Raw genomic sequence first — 21134 nt, 5'->3', positions numbered from 1 at the left:
AGTGCTGCAGGAGGGCACTTCCTGGTGCAAACCCCTCAGGAGTCACCTGGAGCAGACAAAGTGCCTGGTGGTTCCAGCCTGAATTCCAAGTTTTCCAGTTCTACCAGCCCTGGTCCTGGTTTTTAGATGAGAAAATACTGATTAAACCTTCCCTATGTCTGGGAATGTTGTGCAAATGAACAGGGGTGTGTAAAGAGTTCTGTCCAGTTTCAGACAGCCTCATGTAGCCTCATGGCTTTCTCTGGGGGTCCTGGCGAAATTCTAATTTTGATTAAAAATACCACTCAGCAAGACAGAGGAACAGTTTTCATTTTCTCTGCTTCTGTAAACATATATAAATGTAAGTGGACATAAATTTTATTTTTTCAAATTATGTCTCCACTGTCTTTTTTTCAGTAAGAACAGATCTTGCAAATTTAGTTATACTTCTTTCCCACGTAACCCAGAATGCCTCCTGGATATAGTTCTTTAGCTGCTAACTTGGTTAAATCTAGATGTAAGGTACAAGGTGATTTTCCTATTTGGACTGTGCAACTTGAAAGGTAAACTTGAAGCCAGGAATCCGTTTCTCCTTGTTCCCACAAATTTTTGAGACAACAGTTTGTAGGTTTATGATGTGAATGATCTGGCGAAGGGCTCTGCCCTCCTTCCCTCGGGATGCCTTGCCCTTGAGCCACGTGCTGCTCTAGAGTCAGAGAGTGTGTTGCATCTTCTGTTGGATATGTGGTTACCTGGTTGGGGAAATAGTCAAGTCCCTAAGATGTTTCTGTGACAGTTTTCCAGGGGAAACACAGTGTGCTCAGATTTGCTGCATGCCTGGAGGTATGGGTGGGGGTGCTGAGGACCCCTTGTCCTACTAGGAAAGGCAGGATCAGGCACAGAGCCTTTTTTCCGCCCATAACTCAACCTTTTTCTCGTGGATAGAAATTCTCATCTAGTTTACCACATTCCTTTAAATGGATGAATATGGTTACAAAGCAAATAGGTTTTTGAGCTGAAAACTGAGCTCAGCTCTTGTATCTTTCCAGTTCAACCCTTTCTTATCCACTTACTGTCTATGCAAGAAGACCGAAAGGAAAATTTGGAAGCAGAAACTGAATTATTTGTGTTGTGTCAAGCAACATGATTTATTCATAGCTGAATGTGGGAAAGGAAATCTGATATGATGAGCTTTATTATATTTATGAGTTTATTCCCCCCTCCCCTTCCATGACCACCATCTTCTTTCTGCTGCTTTTCCTCCCTCTCCAACCCTCTGCATGCTTTTCTTTTGCTACAAAAGGGTGGTAAATACAGGAGGATTTTTTTGATGTACCTGAAACTGTTTCCTGAGCAGGGACAATCTAACACCATGCACCCTGCACCTCTGGCATTGCATGCATAGGAAGCAACAGGTAAGAGTCATGTTGTCATTTATGTACTATAAGAAACCCAAGTATTGATGCACAAACGAAAATACAAGTATCTTCATGGATAAACTGCTTACTGTGTGCAATTGTCTTCAAAGTAAGTAGCAGAACTACTGCAGAGAAAACCTCCCTAGAGTCCTCTGACCTTGGCTGTACCTAGGCAAGGTGAGGTATGCACCAGGCTCTGCTAGCTGGTCTCCCAGGCAGCATTACCTCCATCCACAGGTCTTGTCTTTGACTTTGTACAGTCACAGGTACAGTGAAGGCACCACTCAAGAGGAACTTGCATTTGAAACAGAAAATAGAGAAATAGTTAGGAACTGTCTAGAGGAGGTTAACAGTCATTCGTTTCTCAAGGTGTGTGTATGAGCATATATCATCACAATTTTAGCTGTATCTGTGATGCGTACAAAGTTTGCTAATGTTGTAATTGGAACAACTGAAATCCATTTTCATGAATTGCAGCTGGATTCTTTCCAAGGAGGTCGGTTTCCTTTTAATGTTGTGTTATTAATTAGCTCAGTAATTCATTCTAGTTTTATTTGGAACAAATCAGCAATGTTGCCATATTTGAGCTCTTCCGTAAGTGGCAGGAGTTTTCTTGAAAGAGGTCTTTCACTGCAGAAAAGCAAACATACCCCCATGGCAGGATGTCTTCTATCTAGGGAAATCAGTCTATTCCTAGCCTACTTGCCAGCCTCCATGGAAGGAGGATATGAAGGAAAGTGAGCTTTCTCTTTCCAAAGTTATTGCAAAGCAATAGGAGGTTTTCTGTCCATTCAGTAGAAGTATTAAGCTCTTCCCCCGGTTTAAACTGGTAAAGCTACATATTCTTCTTGGCTGTGAGAAACTCTTGTACAAACTCATATTTTTCAGGGATGATCCTGGGGAAACTTTGAATCCCAGTGGATGATTTTGGGTCATCTGGTTCAGTATTGCATGGACATCCTTATCACAGCAATTTACATGGTAATATGAGGTGCTGGAAGCATTGTAATACCAGTTTCCTTTTTATTATTCTTCACCCCCAAGTTAGGTGTTACCAAATCAAAGAATTCTTGTACTTTTGGGAAAAAAACTTTTCACGGATGGTATTTGTAAAGATAGCAAGGAAGAAATTTAAGGAATGTTTAGGCTTTGACAATTATGAGGTCATTTTAATTATGTATGTGACAGGATCATGTGAGGGATGTTCCACTGTGTTCACTTCTGTGTGTGCAACTACAGGTGCTAACCTGTTGAGTTAACCTTGGCTTGAAATAGAGATGTGCTTGAAGAGCTAGAAGGGGAATGCTCTTTCCCCAACAAGTTTTCTGCACTGTCATTGAGCCCACTTAATTATGCTGTTTGCCGCAGAACTATCCACAAACTAGCTACAAGCAGACCCCACCCTACAGATCACTCCATGTGCACAGAGTGATGAAAAGTGTTCTATACAGCATAGAGCTCATGCATTTAATAGAAACAAAAAAGACCTGTGATTAAAAACTTAAGACTTAATTTTGAATGAAAAATACAACTTGAATTGCTTCGAGAAGCAGATCTTCTCCCACGGTTAGATGTCATAGTTTTTCACTTGAAAGTCAGTTGACCAAAAGGAAATCTTCACTGTTCTTTCCTTTTTTTTTGCCTATAATATTATTTTTTCTTCCCTTATGAGAATGTGACTTGGAAAATAAAAGCTTATTGGGAAATGCAAGAAGAAAAACAATACCTATACTACTTCTAACTGTGCATCGTCTGTGTTTATATCAGAAGGAATTTTCTCAACATCTGTACATTACCACAGCCTCATTTTGATTTTTGTATCATTATAGGTTTAAAATTAGAGGAGATCTGACCAGGGGCTGTCATGCTTGTGCTTATTCTGGCACAATGGTTGAGTGCAGTGTTCAGCAGAGTACTCTCTTGTTGGGTGGGTGTTCCCATTCTGTCTGCCTGCCTTTGCCTTCCTCAGACCTGTGTCAGGCTTGATGCTGAATCCCAGAGACAGAGACCTATAATTGCGAAAGTCACCCCTTAGTTTGAGTGGCACCTCCTTCTCTGGTGATGTGCACATTGCTGAAAGCACCCAAAATGTAGCAGCTCATTGGCTCTGAATCCCCCCAGTTCTCCTTTCACAGTGGTCATTAAATGTCTATCCAAAGTGTCTGGCATAAATCTTTAAAAACAAGGGTGGCCCTGGGGGCCTAATGTGTGACAGTCTTTCATGAAGAGGCTTAGTAATTGCTTTTGATTTAATTACCTGCACTTCTGCTGGCCCTTGGCACATGCTTTCAGCCAGCACTGTGGTATTGTGGGCTCTCTCTGATGCTGGGGATGCCACCTGAGCAATTCAGGTCCTCTGAGATGAAATGGGGTTCTTCTCACTGATTGCTTCTGATATCACCAGGGGATCAGGGAAGGAAAAGGAACCAGGGGCTTTTGCCTTTACACTTATATATACGTGTCTATATACACACATATCCATATATATGCATGTGTGTGTGTTTATGTATTCATGTGTGTATGGGTTACAACTGTATTTGTGAGAGTTTAATAACAGCTACCCAAGTGTTTGCTTAGTCTCTGAGTATGTAAGCATATGGAGGGCATGTTATGAAGTAGACACAAGCGAAAGGAGCAAGGTGCTTTCCTGGAGTTGTGCCTCTGGGTATGTAGTACTTCACCTCTGGGCGTGTGGACAAGCCACCCCCCTTTGGTCTGAGGGAGGCAGGTGGTGCTTTGTTAAGACTTAGAGAGCACCAAGTGCATTTCTTGGTTGTCCATTTAGAGTTTTCCTCCATGCTTGTGTTTTCTGCTTGATAAGCTTCAAGGTTCCTGTGTTAAATTCCTGTTAGCAATATGCAGTTCTGTGAGAATGTACCCAAACCCAGGGCTCAGTGCATTTATTCACTTGTCCAACAGCATGATGATAACGGTTAAAAGATCCTGCTTGGAGGAGCACCTCATGGGGGATCAGCACTTGGGTAGAGAGGGGCTGCCCTGCTGTCTCAGCGAGCTGGAAACATTTAATAAACCTGAAACAAGGTGTTAGGCTGTTATTTCTTTGTTCCTGCCTTTTTGAGAACCATCATCCATCTGGAGGTTGCAAACTGAGCTTTATAAACAGCTGCTGTTGGAATACTGGTTGCCACTTGGTAAATCAAGAGACATGCAGATTTCCAGCTATTGAATTTCTTCTCTGTTCTTATTTTAAGTGGCTACGATATTATTAAAAATTCACGAACAAATACAGATGCAGATCCCTTTCATCTAAAGCATCAAAGAAAACAAGCTTCTCTGATACATCTCACACCAGTTTTTGTTTCAGCTCCTCTCATACATTCCTGTCAAAAAGATGCCAGTTATGATTTAGATCCTGCCAAGAGAAAAGGGGCCAGCTGTTGTGAACAGCAGAGGTGTTAGATTTGCAAAATATTCCTATGACTGGTTGTGCATTTCCTTTAGAGAAAGCCACCTTTTTGGAACAAGAAAAAGTCTGATATATTTCTATGCAATCATAGTTTTGTGCAAAAATAAACAAATATTGGTATGGGTTTGGAGAGTCTCTTAAAGGGGATAGGAAATTATAGACTGAAGGTGGAAGACAAATTTTTTCATAGCAGTTAACATATATGAAAATATTATGTCATGGAAAAGGTTTTTAATCACTTTTTAATTCCATTTAAATTAAGTCATCTTTATTCTGAAATGAGTGTGTTCTGTATCTACCAGATTTTCATGCTCTTCATCACTGCCATTTAGGTTTCCAGGGGCATTCTCCTTGTTTTGTTTCATAATGCCTTTATTCACATACAGGAACTGTCACCAAAAATCAGTGTTGGCCGGGAGCTGCAGAGATGCTGCTGCTCTCCTCTGGAAGTAGGATAGATGGCAACTGCAGTACCACAACTGTGATTTAACATTTCTTTGTTTTTATTACTTTGTGAATGGCAGGCAGCATGGTATGTTAAAGGTTTCTTATGCAGTCAGCCGTCTGTTTTGTAAGATGTTGTATGTCTTGTGCAATGTAAAACTCAGCAAATACAGATGCCGTGGGGTGAACAGAGGGATGACATGTGCTTCCTTCTCCGCCACTCTTACTCCTTGGGAGACAGCTTGGATCCAGAGCATGATTGCAGGCATCTCTACATCCCACACACTAGTCAGGCAGCCTGTGATCAGGGTCTCTTGTACCTGGAGGAGCCGAGCTCATCCTTGCCCTGCCCAGCTCCCTGCACAGCAGCATGTGCATTGTGCCTGGAAAGTCCACAGCTCCTGCATCTGAGTTAATGAGGGTTGAGCGAACACCCTGCATTGAACCCAAGCTGGCTCCATGTTCGTGGTCCGAACCTTCCACCCGTGGGTAGCTACAGACTGTCTGCAACTCGGAGGAGAGCTCCTCCTGAAATATCTTGACACAGTTTAGCAGTACGAGGCCTGAAATTGGGTTGGTGTGTTGCTCATTTGTGCCTTACAGGAGAGAGTCAGGTGTGTGGAAAGTAGGGAGGGAAGGTTGTGTCTTGTATTTTGGATGAGAGGTGTAGCCATGTTTCCTTTTTTCATGCTGTGTCTCTCTATGCATGTTGTAGTGTTCACAGCAGCAGAGGCTAAGTCATGTATCTAAAGGGTATTTTGCCTAGCATCAGTTTTAGCAGTATCGTGGTCCTTGTATACCAAATGAACATCTGATCTAGTTTTGGTAAGAAAGGTGTATGTTCTGATGAGATATTTACCTATCAGATAGCTCCATCCAGTAGACACGGGATGTCTGTCCAGGTCAGAAACAAAGAGTGCTGCTACACATCTGCTGAGGTGTCATGCTGGCTGCCTGCCCTGGTGCCAGGCTGACAGCCCCATCAGGCCAGCTTATGTCAGTTCACGGATGACTGATTTGACACATATTAAATGTGTTAATTAAATTGCGGGCTAGTATGCATTTAAAAGAACCTCTCACCAAATCGACTGTATGTAGAAAAGTGCCTTCGAAGAAGCACCTGTGTCACTTCCTAGATGTATCTTAGAGTAAATTCTGTCCTCATGTGCTGTTGAGGAGGGAGAATAATCCTATTTTTTTTGCTAAACCATTGGAGGTTCAGTCTATTACTGTTCTCTTTGCTTGGCAATGGATTGGATTTCTCCAGAGGGGAAATTAGATTTTTCCTTCCCTTTCACTCTGTCTCTGTCCTGTGTTTACATCAATTGGTGGTTGTCTGTGCACTCCAGTGCGTGTGATAACCTTTTCTTCCACGGCCTACTTCATTTACTCTTCTCTAATAAACTGTATGTGCACGTGATGCTTCTTCCCTTCTGGTGACAGCAAAAACAATCAAGAAGATGTGCTCCTTGTCTAAATGCAACCAGAAGCAAATGCTGGTTTAACTGGGGCCATTTCAACCAGTACTGAATCAGAAGCGCACTAGTTAGGATGAGAAGTGTACATAACCCATGGGTAGGGCTTGCAGCTATTTGAAGTTTGTGTCTAGTAACTTAGTGGAAATTTGAGTATAAAAGTAGATACTCTGGATTTTATGTACCAGCAACCAGCTGCAAACTTATCTGGGAGTTGCTGATAATTTTTGCCAAAAGCTAACTTGGGGGCCATGATATTCTAGGACTATCCAGTGAGATGATTTGTTTACAGCAGAAAGCAAATCCCACAGAGAGTGCTGGCGGAGGAAAAGGTCCCTGAGGTTTGAGAGAGCTTGGTGGGAATTAGGAAATACAGCAGCAGCAGGGACAGGGTCACCTCCGAGCAGTGTTAAAGATCATTGTGACAGAGGTAGTGGAGCTCACTGTGCCAAAAGGGTCAGCTCTGGGAGCATGGAGGTGGTGGGACATGCTGGAGGTGCTGAACAGCTTGGGAAACTAAGTGCTCTGAGATATTTTTCTTTCCTTTTGTGCTCTGTTAAAAAGCAGAGTCCAAATGCAAAATCCTAGCTCAGGGCCTCAGCCTGTACATGACTCTTGGCTGAGCTGAGCAGCTGCTGGGGCTGAGAGGCAAACAGAGCCCTAGAGCTATAGGATGCTACCACCACTAGGAATTTCTGGTGTCCCACATTTTACACCTAAAGCTGTGTTACCTGAGCATTCTTCTGCTCAAGTGATAGTACGGGTCTTGTTTATCTGACTCTTATTGCTTCTCTCCCTTTTGGATTAGAGGAACATGTTAGAGGAGCAATTAGATGGAAGAAATTAAGAGTATGGGGTGTGTAGTAATATGAAGGAAACTGTCAGAAATTGGGGGATTTTGCTTGTGTTTTTTTTTTTAATATAATGTGAAATTGTGAATGTGAATCTAGAATCAGACTGTCTCCTTGGGGATTTTTTTTCAGTGTGAATGCTGTTAGCCAGACTTCAGGTGCTTTGTCTTGGCCATTTTCTCCAAGGGGTACTCCTATATAATTATAGTCTTGGTGGCTCACAGATGGAAACTGGGCAGGGAGAGAAAACTGCAAAGGCACAAAAAGCTCCTACCTTGTGGTTTCTGATGAAACTTATACTTGGCCTGCAGTGCAAGAATTGCTTTGTGTTTTGGGACTGGAGATGGGCAAGTGAATACTAGAGAGTTGTTCAGGCAGTGTGATGTAACCTCTTTTTCTTCTTGATATATTATTTGCAAATGACTTACAGCTTTATTTTTTTTTTTAATAAAAGTATTTGCTGTTCATCCTTGTGCAAATATTCTGAGAATAAATATCACCCTTTTAAAACAGACGAGGATTTCTGAAATCTGAAACAGATTGTTACGAGTGTTCTAATGTAAGATCAAGTGAGAAAGGATGAGATGTGGCTCTTAACCCCTTCATGGCAATGACAGCTCACCTGGTAGGATTTGGAGGAGCTGGGCTACACAGGGCCATGCTCTGTGGCAGCATGAGCTGATGTTAACCCAGTGTTACTGCAGTCCTCCCCCATCTCCTGTCTGTATGTATCTACTCTAAACAGACTGCTCCTTCCACAGCTGCAGATGGAGAGGGTGAGAAAGAAAAGCTGGCTGGAGAGGGAAGAGGGCAGCACTTTCAGATGTCAGGCTGTGGCATACTTGGGTGATTTTAACTCTATTTCCCATGTTCTTTTCAGAAGAAGTTGCCTGAAAAATTATTGTGAAGGATATCAGCCCAGTGGGTTGTCCATCCCAGAGCCAGGGAGAGAAACTGTTAGCAAAGGCAACTTGCCCTTTCTGATGCAACGTTCACGTACCCCTTGTCACCAGTGCCTGTTGCATTTGCAGTGGGTAACCTGTTATCTGACCTGTGGTTTTATGTTGACTTTCTCTGCTGATTCCCAGGGCAGCAGCCTGCTGCACAAGGGAGCAGCTCCACATGCAGTGGGACTGAGCCCCCGGGCCGTTGCAGAGGTTCTTCATTAGCTCCCTCTTCACCCATGTCCCAGCAAGTCTGAATGCTTGCAGTTGTAACATGTCTGGCCCCAGGACTGTTTCCACACTTCCCAGCCAGAGGTATACACTGTGCAATGAACCTTGTGTGTTCAGTGTCTTGGGCCTGTGATGCCTGTGGGGCCCAGGTCTGGATCACACCTGCGGTAAGGCAGTTCCCTTCAGGCTGGGTTGTGCTTGCAGCGTGTGGAACAGTTGTGCCACAGGATTTGAGCTGGGTCCAGCTTCTGTGCTTGTGATGTCCACAGTTTCTTAGTGCCCATCAGCAGTGAGAAAGTCTGTCCCACATGTCCTGGGCATCTCCAGTTTCACGGCCCAAATACTGCAGGCCTGTTTTTCGTACAGGTTTCAACTTGCCCATATGATCACTTGCCTGGGACTTAGAGAAATTAGGCATCTAAGTTGAATCTGCTACTCTGACTGTGCTGCATAGAGTAGAAATGCTGGACAAGAAAGCAGAATTGTTTACGTGGCTGTCTCCTTGCTCGCACAAAATTTTCCAAGTAGAGCAAATGGGTGTATCTGGGAGTTTTTTGGTACTGATGGTAATTTCCATGATTTCTGTGTATGACAAGGATTTGCTCTGTGCTTCACAAAGTAGTTGAGGCAGAAACCTTTTCATTGTTTCAGGGAGATAGAGCTTGCTTGCTCAATTTGCTGTGGGTGGATAAAGCTGATCTCTGTCTTGTACTGATTTTGCCTGAGCTGGTAGTTTTTGGTGTGAACTGAGTAAAAACTGTTGCAGCCCCAGAGGCCTTGTGCCTAGGTGCATCACAGCGTCAGTGTGAGCATCAGCAGGGTGCCTTTCCTGGGTCCAAAGCAGAGCTGCTATAGAGGGTGACTTTGCTGCAGAGGTGGGAAAAGGAAAAGGTTTACTGATAGATGGTTGCTAAAAACTCCAGTGCTGAATCTTTTATCATGTAAAATTGAAGCCAGATATGTTGGAAAGTCAGTAGGCTGTCCTAATATGTGGAACATTTCAACAGAAATGTGATATTTCATATACTGCTACCATTGCTTGAAAGTCACGCTCAGCCAGCTAGAGCAGGGATTATATAAATATGCTTTTATTATTTGGACACCTTTCCTGACTTCATATGGAAGTTGATATCTTGGTTATTTTTTTTACCTGATACTTACCTGAGCAATGCAATTGAAATGCCGAAGCCTTACATATGTAATGTAGACTTCCTGTTTCTATAGCAACAAAACTTGACCTTGTACTTAATGAAGGAATATATATTAGAGTGTGAGTAACTGTGACTTTAAGGTTTAGAAAAACAAACAGAAGCACTTTTTATTTGGAGATTAGAGAAATAAAACGGAAGTGACCTCTTTGCATAGAACAAAAAATGTTTCCTAGGCTTGGGATACTTCATTAGTAGAAATGAAACCATATTAATGTCATAAGGAGCTCTGTGTTTTAATCTTGTTTTCCTAATTAAAATGTAAAAGCCTTTCATAGCATGTGAGAGTCTTTGAGGGCTTTTTACCCCTCTTTCTTTTCCAAAGCTGCTATGTTTGTGGTTAGGCTAATGAAAATTTGGGCTGCCTTACAACAGATACATTTTACTTCTGTTTTGGCAAAAATTCATTGATAGATTTTGTGGGCTGAAAAGGAAGGGAGAAAAATGTGTGGTGTTTAATCCTGGATTTGATCTACAGGCTAGTTTTTGGTCGGTTAGTTTAAATCTGTGTTACAGTGATAAATGCTGACAAGCTACAGATGAGAGAGTGAATGAAGGAGCAGCTGTCATCTCTTCTTATTTTCTTATAGCTTTTCAATTACAGTTTTAATAACCATTAAATTCTAATTTAAAACAGCCACAGGAAACATCCCAAAAAAAAAGGCAACAGCGACATATCACAAATGTTTATCACAAATGTTTATGAACCTGTTTCTGTATCAGCATTCCAATAAGTACTACGCATTTGTGGCAGGTTTATTGCACTTCAGTATTAATCTGTAGAAGTAAGTGTGCTCAAATGGCAAATATGTTGCAGTCTGACCGGTGAAAAAATTTCCACAAGGTAGTCCAATTTTTCTGTTTGCTATTTCTTCTGTGACTTTTTAATTTTGTTGTTAAGCTGTGATTCTGATAAATTCGTCTTCTGACTGAATAAAGATAGCCAGAATTCAGGATTTAAGGAGACGTTTTATCTACTGAACTCGCTTGTCAGCAGGCAGCTGAGACAACCAAAGACACCAATGATGGTAGTAAATTACCCCACAGCAAAAGGAAGGGTGGAAGGCAGGATAAGACAGATGGAAGGTTGACTTGTTTGAAAGTTGATCTAGATAAGCTATTGCAAAAAGCAAACCCAGAAACAACCCACTCAGCAAAATCCAACTTGAAACTGGCTGAGTTGGAGCATGTTAAACTGTGGACAGGTGGCATCCCGTATGAGCTGGGAGCCTGCATCCTGCTGAGAGCTGTGCTCTTCCACCTCCCAGCAAACTGATTGGAAGGGCATGTGGTGTTTCTGAGAAGTGTGAAAAGGCATGACCCAAAATCTTTGGCTTTTATTTTATTCTACATTTCCTTTTAAAGATAAATATCTTACAATTTGGTGAAATGCTTCTCTAGGCAGAGACTGAAGGAAATCTGGCAATGAGGTTACAGCAGGTCTGCAGGAGAGGCACTAGGTATGGAAGTTGTGATGTTTCACCATAGCCAGCTGATAATGAGCTTCTCTAGATCTGCTAGGGTGTTTGAAGCCTAAATACAGGAGGAAGCAAAATTTATGTGATACTGCATAGCTTTGACCAAAGGTCTCAAAGGACATGAACTCCTGAAAGTTTCATAGAGGTGCTCTTGGGGTGTCTTTGCTGGTGGGGAGGCTAATGTGTTTGTGTGTGCTCTGTGTTTCAGGGATAGAGCTCTGTCCTCCTGGGCACCGGTTCATGATCACCATGGTGGCGAGCTTCATTGAAATGGCGGGGCAGTTCCTCATGCCGGGGCTGGCTGCCCTCTGCAGGGACTGGCAGGTCCTCCAGGCAGTCATCATCTGTCCTTTCCTGCTGATGCTGCTTTACTGGGTGTAAGTATTTCTTCCTCCTGTCAGGTTAAAGGCAACATGAGCTCCTAATGCGGGGACTTGGGCAGTACTTCACTGTCGGGAAGTGCGTGTGCTTCACAATACATATGAGCCTTTCCCTTTGTTATTCCGTTCACCTTGTGCAAAGACTTGACTTTGAAATAACAATAGCTTTATAATCTGCTGTAGCACACACATACGTTACATGCTGTGGCAAGGTGGGAACTTGAGAGATGGTCCTCTTTGATTGAGGTGCAATTTGTATTTTGCTGTTATTCTGTCTGTCGCTTCCCCTTTAGAGACAAAAACAGTTTTGAGAGGATGCATCTCAGCCAAGCTGTTGTCAGATTATGACTGCATGGCTACATTTTCCCTTAATACCTGTGTTGTGGTTCTGTACTGTCACTGTTCGTTTCTTTGGCCTGAGTTATCCAAGAGAGGTTAAAAATAATGTGTGTCAGCTCTTCAACAAACACGCTTGGATATCTTGTGTACATGAGGTAGTCAGTCCTGAACTAGACTTGATTTTGCCCAAATTAGCTCACACTATGCTGAAGTCTGTGTGGGTGGTCTGTTCCAGGCAGTGGTTCAGGATTGTTCCCACAAGGAATTCCCCACTCCTGCTGCTCCCACTCCTCTCTGCCTGTGGCAGGGCATTAATACAGCTATCCTGAGAGAGGTAGGATGGCTTTCACCTTGGGGATGGTACCAGGTCCATCCCCACTGTGACTTTTTAAACCTCCCAAAAATCTTGCTTTGTTGTTCTGTCTTAATAGTGACACGCAGTGGCGGCATAACACAACAGAGGCTTATGAGAGCAGTGTTGTACAAAACCATAAGAGTAAGAACAGGCTAGATCATTCATTTTAAAGATAATACTAACAAGTCTAAAATATTAGTTGCTGTGCACTCAGAGAAATGACCATCACACTGTGCAGGACCAAGTTGTTTATGTACGCATGGGAGGCTAGGCTGCTAGCTGTGATGCCTGACAAGTTGCAATGTGTGCAAACTTGTTACAGGATGTAAGAACTTTTAACAGTTATATTCTTGTATCAACTTCTTCCAGAGTTCTCTTGTGTCCATGGTGGTGACTCTCAGTGGGGATTTTATTGCTTTTTCCCAGGGCAGACATGCTGCAGCATGGGCAAAATGCAGCACACAGGAGAAAGTTACAAGTCTTTTGCAAGATAATGGCAGAGGTTTCACCCCTGTATTTCAACATAACATTTAAATAGTCTTATCTTGTCAGTGTTCATCTCAATGAATACTGCAGAGTGGGTTTTTTTATGCATGATACCATTCTCCCCTCCCGTACCTGCCGTATGTTATCCATGTGCAGGTCTGCTTCCTGTTGCGATGCCACCTGCTGAAATGCCTTATATCCACCACTGAACAGAACCCAGTATCAAGCATAATGTTTACAGATACGTGTCCAAAGGATAGTACAGTAGTATGAAGATGCCTAATGAACCCAGTAGATGGAATGGACAGCAGGCACCCCTCAGCAGTCTTCTGAACGTTGCGTGTTTTCCAGGTGGCTGTGACAGGGTCTTGTATGTTCCTGGCGAGAGATTGTTCCTGGGTGACATTGAAAGCAATAGGAAATGTTAGAATTTATTTTGTAATCTGCGAGAGCTCTGTGGCTTTTTGGCTGTATAGGACAGGCAAACCAAGGAAATAGATCCCCCTCATATAATGTTGGTTATGGCAGCTTGATAAATAGTGGTAACAGCCAAAGAATCAGGATTTGTGTTGCCCAGGGTTTTTCCATTTGCGGAAATGGGCTCTGGTTAGGATGCCTGTTTAATTATACTGTCAGTACAGTATGTACTTTTCTCTTAGGCTTTTCTCTTCCATCTGTTGTATATTCTCCTGAAAGTGCTACCATTTCATTGCCTCTTTCCTTTCCTCCAAACGGAACATGGACCCTCAGCATGTGTCACGAATGAAGGAAGAAAACTAACTGATGGGTAATAAAAGAAGAACACTGCTTGTTAATTTGCCATCATGTACCTAAAGCAGTGAGTTCAATAACAGATGTTGTGAACAGCCCCTGCACTGCCTCCTCCTTCCTCTATATTCTCTTTACTTCCATCTTCTGCTGTGAGACTGGCGTTTGCCTCTTCAGGCTGGGGCTTAGCCCTCTCTCACCTATAGATTTGCTCTGCTTTTGGCCACATACACAGTCAACTCAGCCTGCTGATCTGGGCAACTGCCCACCCTCAGCAGTAACCTGTCTCAGCTTCATTCAATTAGTATTTAATGCCAGGTGATAAAGCATGAGGTGGTGAACAGATTTCTGTGCAGAAGTCCACTGAGACTGAGGGATTGGGTTTATGGGGGTTTTTTTCTTTTTTTTTAACTTTTGAGTTTGTGATGGTACTTGGTACAGCAACAGTAGGTGCATACAGATGATGCTTGGCTGCAGGATCCATGCTCCACAAATGAGCTCAGGTGCTTGCACAGAGATGGGGCGGCCAGCGCTTCCCCTTGCTGTGCCTGGTAACCTGGGCTCAAGGCAGCACACAAGTTTTTAAAGATCCTTAATGAACCTCCCACTGCTCACACTTAATGATGGAGTAGCTGAAAGATGTGAGGCTTTAGCACTTCCAGTTTGAGAAAACTGCAGGAGCTGGAAAACAGAGACAGCATTTTTCCCCAGTGTGCAATACCCATCCTTGTGGCTCCCTTTCTTTTCGTAGATGCTGGTGGTCATTATGGGAGTTGTTTGGGACCTTTAAGCAGACTGTTCAAAATCTGAAACCTTTAGCCTAGTGTCTGAGGCTGTCTCCTCTCCAGAACCAAGCATGCAGAGATTTTGCATTCAAAAGGTTTTTAGTATTTAAAAAAATGCTTTTTCTATACAAGACTTACTGCAGGAGGATATGCCAAAGCATCTGTGCAGCACGATACTAGTAGGGAGGTAATAAATAAACTGTCAAGATGAATGGCTGTCATCAGAGCTGTTATATATTTTTATTGGCTGTTATCGTTTAGACTGCAGTTTGCCTGACTTCTCTCCTTTCTACTTCTTTTTCAAAAAATTACTTAATACTTTCTCTGTCTCGTTTGGAGGTTTTGCTAAGGGGTCTTCCAAATTGTATCAACCTAAGAGATGGTGCAGTTGACTGCTTGGAAGTATAAGAACTGAGCTGCATCCACAGCAAAGATCAGTGCTTTGTAAAGGGAATTTGAGGTTTATTATATATTTAAAGTTAAAAGTAGTTGTTAAATTGTTCTTAGTAAGGTCTTTTGAAAGTGTAGTGAAAGTGAAGCCTTAACATGAGAGAAAAATGTGCTTGGAGTGAGATCTGAAAGTTTTCATATCTATAGAAGTACGGGAGATTTTGGTTTTTTATTCTAAGATCTACATGTTTCTTTTGTTTTTTTATTAAAATAAACTCATCTGAAAAAAAAAAGGAAGAATGATCAGTTAAGCTCATGAATCTGGTAAACATCAGCACTTGAAGGAAACAACTGGACAGAAAGCTTTTTTAACTGTGTGCGTGTATATATTTTTAAGGCAACTCAACTAACACAATATTGTCTTTACTAAGGGAAGCTTTTAAAACAACAACTAAATATTGTCTGGAACACACACGATACTGACCTGTATAAAGAATGACTGCATACATGGGAGAAGGTTTTTAACATGTTTAAAACCTGAGAAAATATGTTGCAATATAATCCTAAGAAGTAATTCTTCTCTTTCTCTGTCTTTAGAAGAGAACCTAAATTACTTCTGTTAGCTATTTTCCTTCTTTGGTCTGAATTACCATGTGTTAACTGCACATCTCATTCATTCTCTTCTTGGCAGCAAATGTCTATTGCAGACAGCACTGCCTCCTCCTCCCAGTTTTTTCAAAATTATATTAATGGACAGAGCACCTGGAATATGTTATAAAATTCTGATTTGTCCTATTTCCATGGGATAGGACAGTTCCTCTATCGTTTGTGACGCAAGGTAAAAGAAAATGTCATTAATTTGCACATTCTGAATTGGTTTTCCCTCTTTTTTTATTTCACGAGTGATTATTCTGCATGTTGAAATATTTACATAGCTCCTGAGTGGTTAAATGAGCGGCTAAAACTCTATCAGTTCATCCTCTGACAGAAACTTGGAAGAAATCATAACCTGTTTTCTGTCTTCGAAGTATTTTCCCAGAGTCCCTTCGGTGGTTGATGGCTACACAACAATTTGAGGCATCCAAGGAACTGATCCTTCAGTTCACACACAAGAACAGGATGAACACAGAAAGCGACATCAAAGGAGTAGTGCCCGGTGAGTAGGAGAGAAAACTGCGAATCCCCCAGCTTTTCTGTAAAGGCTGCACATGGCATTGCTGCCCAGAATCAAATTATCCATTTATTGCCTGTAAAATCATCCCATTCATTCATTCATTCATTCATTCATTCATTTTACTTTTCTTGAAAATCCATTCCAAACTCCAGCACTGTGTTTAAAACTACTTGGCCTGTTGAACAATCCTAGTAATTATAGTCTTGTCTTGCAGTGCCGTGTGTCTTTAGAGACATCTCTTGAAGAATTTTACCACGGCTACAAGAGTGCGCCTTCAGCTCTGTGTGCCTCTGGAAACTGTGTTATAAGGAAGCTGCTTGCTGGGACCCTGCCCATCAGCCAACATTTACTTTTTTAGTTTGGAGAAGCAGCAGCACTCAAACCCCCTATGTGCCAGCCCCATGGGAAACTTAAACCACAGTTTCTCTTTAAAGCTTTACTCCAATAGCTGTTTTGCTTTCCTCTCCTGCATCATCTGAGTGATGCTGCTTTAGGGATGGGAAGTTGCTGCAAGTGGCAGAACTAGGGTGCAGTTTTTGCTTGAGAGTCTAAATTATCAGTTTCTTGGTTTTCTGGTGCTTTTGGAAAGAGCTGACTCCTCTCATCACCAGAATTATCACTGAAATAGCCAAGATCCTGTCTTGCAGGGTACTTTGCAGAAGAGACTTCTGTGTGTGTTCACACGTGTGTGTGTGTGTGTGTGTGTCTAATTACAACAAAGATAAAGAGTTTCTGGATCTTCATCTCACCAGTGCACCTGTCAGATACGATGCAGGCTCCTGCCCCTCCTTCTCACAAGCCTGACTCTGCCCATAAACACCCATTTTGCATTGTCACTTGCAATCTGTGTCAGACTATGCACTAGTCAGAAAACAGTGAAAATATTTCTTGTTTTCCCGTTTTTTTCAAACCCTACCTCCTCTGATCCCAGGAGCTGCAGGGAGACCTCGCCCAGAAGTGATGCTTCTGCGCTTGTCTGATACTTGCTGTCAGAGATCTCTGGGGTAACTGTAGCTTCAGTCACTCACTGTTAAAGGCATCAGTCAGCACTGAGACAGACTTCATGCAGGATAGAAAAAGACCATTATCAGTGTCTAATGAATAAAACAGTCTTTATCAGTGAGCAGTGAGAAAGCCTGGCTAGAGTCTGTGGTATACATACCACCATAATCATTGGAGTGATTTTTGATGCACACTGGTAGTAATTAGCTTGCTTGCATGTAATTGTGTGTCTGGGGTTGCAGTTCCTGGATTTGCATCACACAACATGCCTTTGCAATGTAAATGCTGTTTTCTGAAAAGCATAGGGGTATGTGAACAGCCATTAACCTGGTGATCTGCATCCCCCCCATCTCCTTTTTGCAGACCTTCCTCACAGTAAACGGTGGATCTTGAGAAAACCTATCTCTGAGGCTACAAAATGTCTCACAATTTGACTTGGAGTTTCCCATCTCCTATGTTTGACTTTTCTCAGTCAGCTTCTTGATTTTGCAGATGAAATAAAATATATTTTAGGGGAAAGAAAAAACAAATTACCTGAGTTTGCTTTAAGGAAAATAATAAAGAGGCAAGTGTATCTAGAGGGATTTATTTAAGCCATGGATAAAGTTATTGCCCATAGAGGAATGCCAAGTGTCAAAATGGTTTTATGGCTATTATTTGTGACTGATTTACTTCTATCAGCAGTTTCATGGTAGGAGTATACTCCTGCTTAAGGGAGGGACTCCCTTTCATGTGAAAAACAGAGCATTATTTCACATCTTGATACTGTGGATTCTCTTGACTGCAAATACATTTAGATATAGCAGGTGTCAGTACAACACCTTTTGCAAACTATAAATTGTTCAGAACATGGTCATTTCTGCCTCCTTGTTGATGATGGATTTGTTGGGGATGTTATTGGTGTTTTTTTATTATTTCTTTCCTCACTTTTTTCTTTAAACTCTTTTCTGCAGCCCCACACTTTAAGGCTTTCTTGACCCAGCTCTGGAGGGATGCTGCATTGCTGTAGGGGAGAGAGTAAGAGAGGAGCAGTATCAAAAGGATGAAGTAAGATTAAGCTGTTGAAGGAAGGACCTTCTCTCTCATTCTGGTTGCATGGGAGTGTTGATGGTCTGAGTGAGGACAGGAGAAAAGTAGAAATCCTGAATTAAGAATGTGGTCGAAGCACAGACCATGTGTCCTGCAGTGGATCAGTAACTAGAAGAAAGCATTTCTCTGCTTTTGTGTGTTATAATCATATACCCGTAGTTGCTATAGCAGGGAATGGGTAAAAAGCTGGTATTTGTCTGGGAGAAAGGATGCCATTGAGCCTGATGCAGATATCCCCTATTTTCCCTTGACTCCATTGTTGAGCTTTCCTGTCTGTGTGGAGAGGGTTTTGTTTGTGATTTGTTTTATTCTTTGTTTTCCATCTGAAAGGGCTGGAAACTGTTTTGCTCTAGTTAGGGGCCATTGTGTTCCTGTTTATTATTCCTCGTTTCATTGTTGTAACCACCTCCTGTGATTGAATTACTCCCAATACGTTTAAATGATAAACTGCTCACTTGTGGTCCCTTCCAGCAGAAAACACCACTGTAATTTTACTCATACATATCGGTCAAATTAGTGTATCCAATATAACAGATCATTACAGGAGTTCCAGTTTCATATGTACCTATTTTGGCAGTTGATATGAGTTCCATAATAAAAAGAAGCAGCATTCTAGAGGGTAACGTATTTCTGGGATGGAAGAAAATTTAATTTTGAATTGCTCTCCGAGCAGGGAGCAGGCTGATTTTCCTTTCTGAAGAATCACATAATTCCCTTTGCCAGCTGAAAGCTTTTACTTGTCCTTTTGGCTGTAGTGCCCATAGTGGAGAGTGCCACTGTAGGCCCTGCTTCTTCTTGGGGAGGTGGCCATCTACATATTGGGTGGGAAAAAAAGGAAGCAAAATTTATCTGTTGGTTTTAATGGTCTGTAGGGTGGGAGTGGTTTTCCAGTGCTCTTGTGGGAGATGTCTCTAAAGAGAACAACTAAATGTCCAGACAGTGGTCCAGCTGCAGTTGAAAGATCTGGCAGCTACAGAAACAACCTCTGCCTGGAGAAAATGAGGGTAGGCAGCTGATGGGCGATGCTCAACCAGTAAGATAGTATGGGACTGTGCTTACATGGGAAACTAGGTGAAAGAAGGGACATTGATAGGAGTCTGAAGTGTTGTAGAGTAACATTGCCCTTCTCTTTGGTGGCCTGTCCCAGGGGTGATGTTGGTTGCACAAGGGGAACTGATTCCACAGCATCTTTAAGTGGCTTTATTTTTGAGTGATTGATATACTTTGTGATTTCAAGCAGGAATAATTTGCCATTGTAAAGAGATCTTTGGGTTTATGTGGTTGTGGTTTTTTTTTTTCTTTAATGGTTAAGAAATCTAGGTGTGTTAATTAGACACCATTAAATCATCTCTAATATGTTTTGAGTCTTAAAATTTCATCAGTTGGCTTAACAATTTGTCTTCTTTTAGAAATAAAAGTTAAAATTCATTTTTGCATCAAGGAAATTATTTTTATTCAACTATGTATTGAAATATTATTTTTAAAACAGACTTATTGCATTTTGTGGAAAAATATTTCAAAATGTTATCCAAAAAAGTCAACTTTAATCAGGAAAATATGAAACATTTTGATAATATTAATTCAGTACAGTCTTTTTAATACCAATTGGTCCAGAAACTTCACCATCTCTTCCCTGTTACCCTGTGGAACAAGAAACAAACATACATTTCAGTGCAGCTGCAGGACAGTCATTTTGACTGAAGTGAAGTAAGTGCTAAGAAAGTATGGAGATCTGTTTAACAAACAGGAGAAAAGAATATTTAAGGGAATTGGAAATCCCAAAGCACCAGCTGTCCTTATACCTTTTAAAGGTTTGTTATACTTTAGATGGCTTTCATCATTTTTATAGGATGCATTCTTTTCCTTTGTGTGGGAGTGGAGGTTCTCTTTGTTGCCTGGAACAGGTCATGTGCTGCAGGCTGGTCTTGGCTGCACCAGCACCCAGCCCTGCGGTGTCTGGGTGTGCTGGGAAGTGCACCACTTGAGACACTGTATCATCAGTTACCTAAGTGTCAAACTTGTATCATCAGTTACCTAAGTGTCAAACTTGGTGCTTCCATGGAAACCCACCCCCCTGTGCGATTCTCTTTGACTTCCTCTATGGTGGGAGACATTTCGGATGTTCCTTAACATAAAAATAATTGCTTGACCAGACTAAGAAACAAAGCTCCCTTTTTGCTAATCTCTAGATGAAAACACAAACCAGAGTGCTCCTGTGGACAGATAACTTGTAGCTGTTCCTTTCTAAGCTTAGAGAAATAATATTGATGTAATCGGAAAAGGTGGCCAGGAAAGATCAAGTGTCCAAACAGATACCAATACTTTAGCATGTAGGACATAACATGGAGAGGATGAAGGGGTACAGTGGTGATGAGGACTCTGTATGTGTACATGTGTGGATTGCAGTTAGGAAAGCTGTGGTTTTCAGGGGATTTGCCTCTGAAGAAAAAAAAATCAAATTATCTTTCACCTTTCTTGCTACTGAACAACACGCTGCCATGACTTTTCTTTTGTACATAAGCTGTTTTTCTGTTTTGTTTTGCTGTATTTTTTTTTCCTAAGCATGAGTCTTGGATCTACGTAATTTTTTCACTGCTTTTTCCACTGGGTAAATAGCAGAGGGAAGGGTGAAAAAACCTTATGTCTGAAAGTCAGTCTCTTTCCCTATAAAGCTTTACTCATATCCTTAGACCATCATACCTATAACTACACTACTGTTTTAAAACGTGTGATAGGTGAAGAGGGTATTAGCAAATTTCCTGGCCCCATAATACAGGTAACTCTGTGTGATACTACTGTGTACAAACCTGACAGATGTGTTCCTTTACCAGATCCTGTTTCTTGGGTGTTTAATGGTGCCAAACTTTTAAATATCCCATGCAACTCCCGAGGAGTGTCCAGCTAAATGTGG

General features: G+C 41.8%; 1 protein-coding gene across 1 annotated transcript in view; it reads left to right on the top strand.

Annotated features, from left to right (window-relative positions):
• Positions 1-21134, top strand: part of SLC22A23 (solute carrier family 22 member 23) — a 107432-nt gene that overhangs the window by 61606 nt on the left and 24692 nt on the right. Inside the window, 2 exon segments of the mRNA XM_027666771.1 lie at positions 11664-11832; positions 15987-16114. Of these exon segments, the coding sequence (XP_027522572.1) occupies positions 11664-11832; positions 15987-16114 (297 nt within the window).

Source organism: Corapipo altera, unplaced genomic scaffold (assembly GCF_003945725.1).
Source record: "Corapipo altera isolate COAL_440 unplaced genomic scaffold, ASM394572v1 97, whole genome shotgun sequence".
Taxonomy (NCBI): Eukaryota; Metazoa; Chordata; class Aves; order Passeriformes; family Pipridae; genus Corapipo; species Corapipo altera.
The sequence above is the reverse complement of the archived record's forward strand: the minus strand, read 5'-3'. Positions and strand labels throughout refer to the sequence as shown.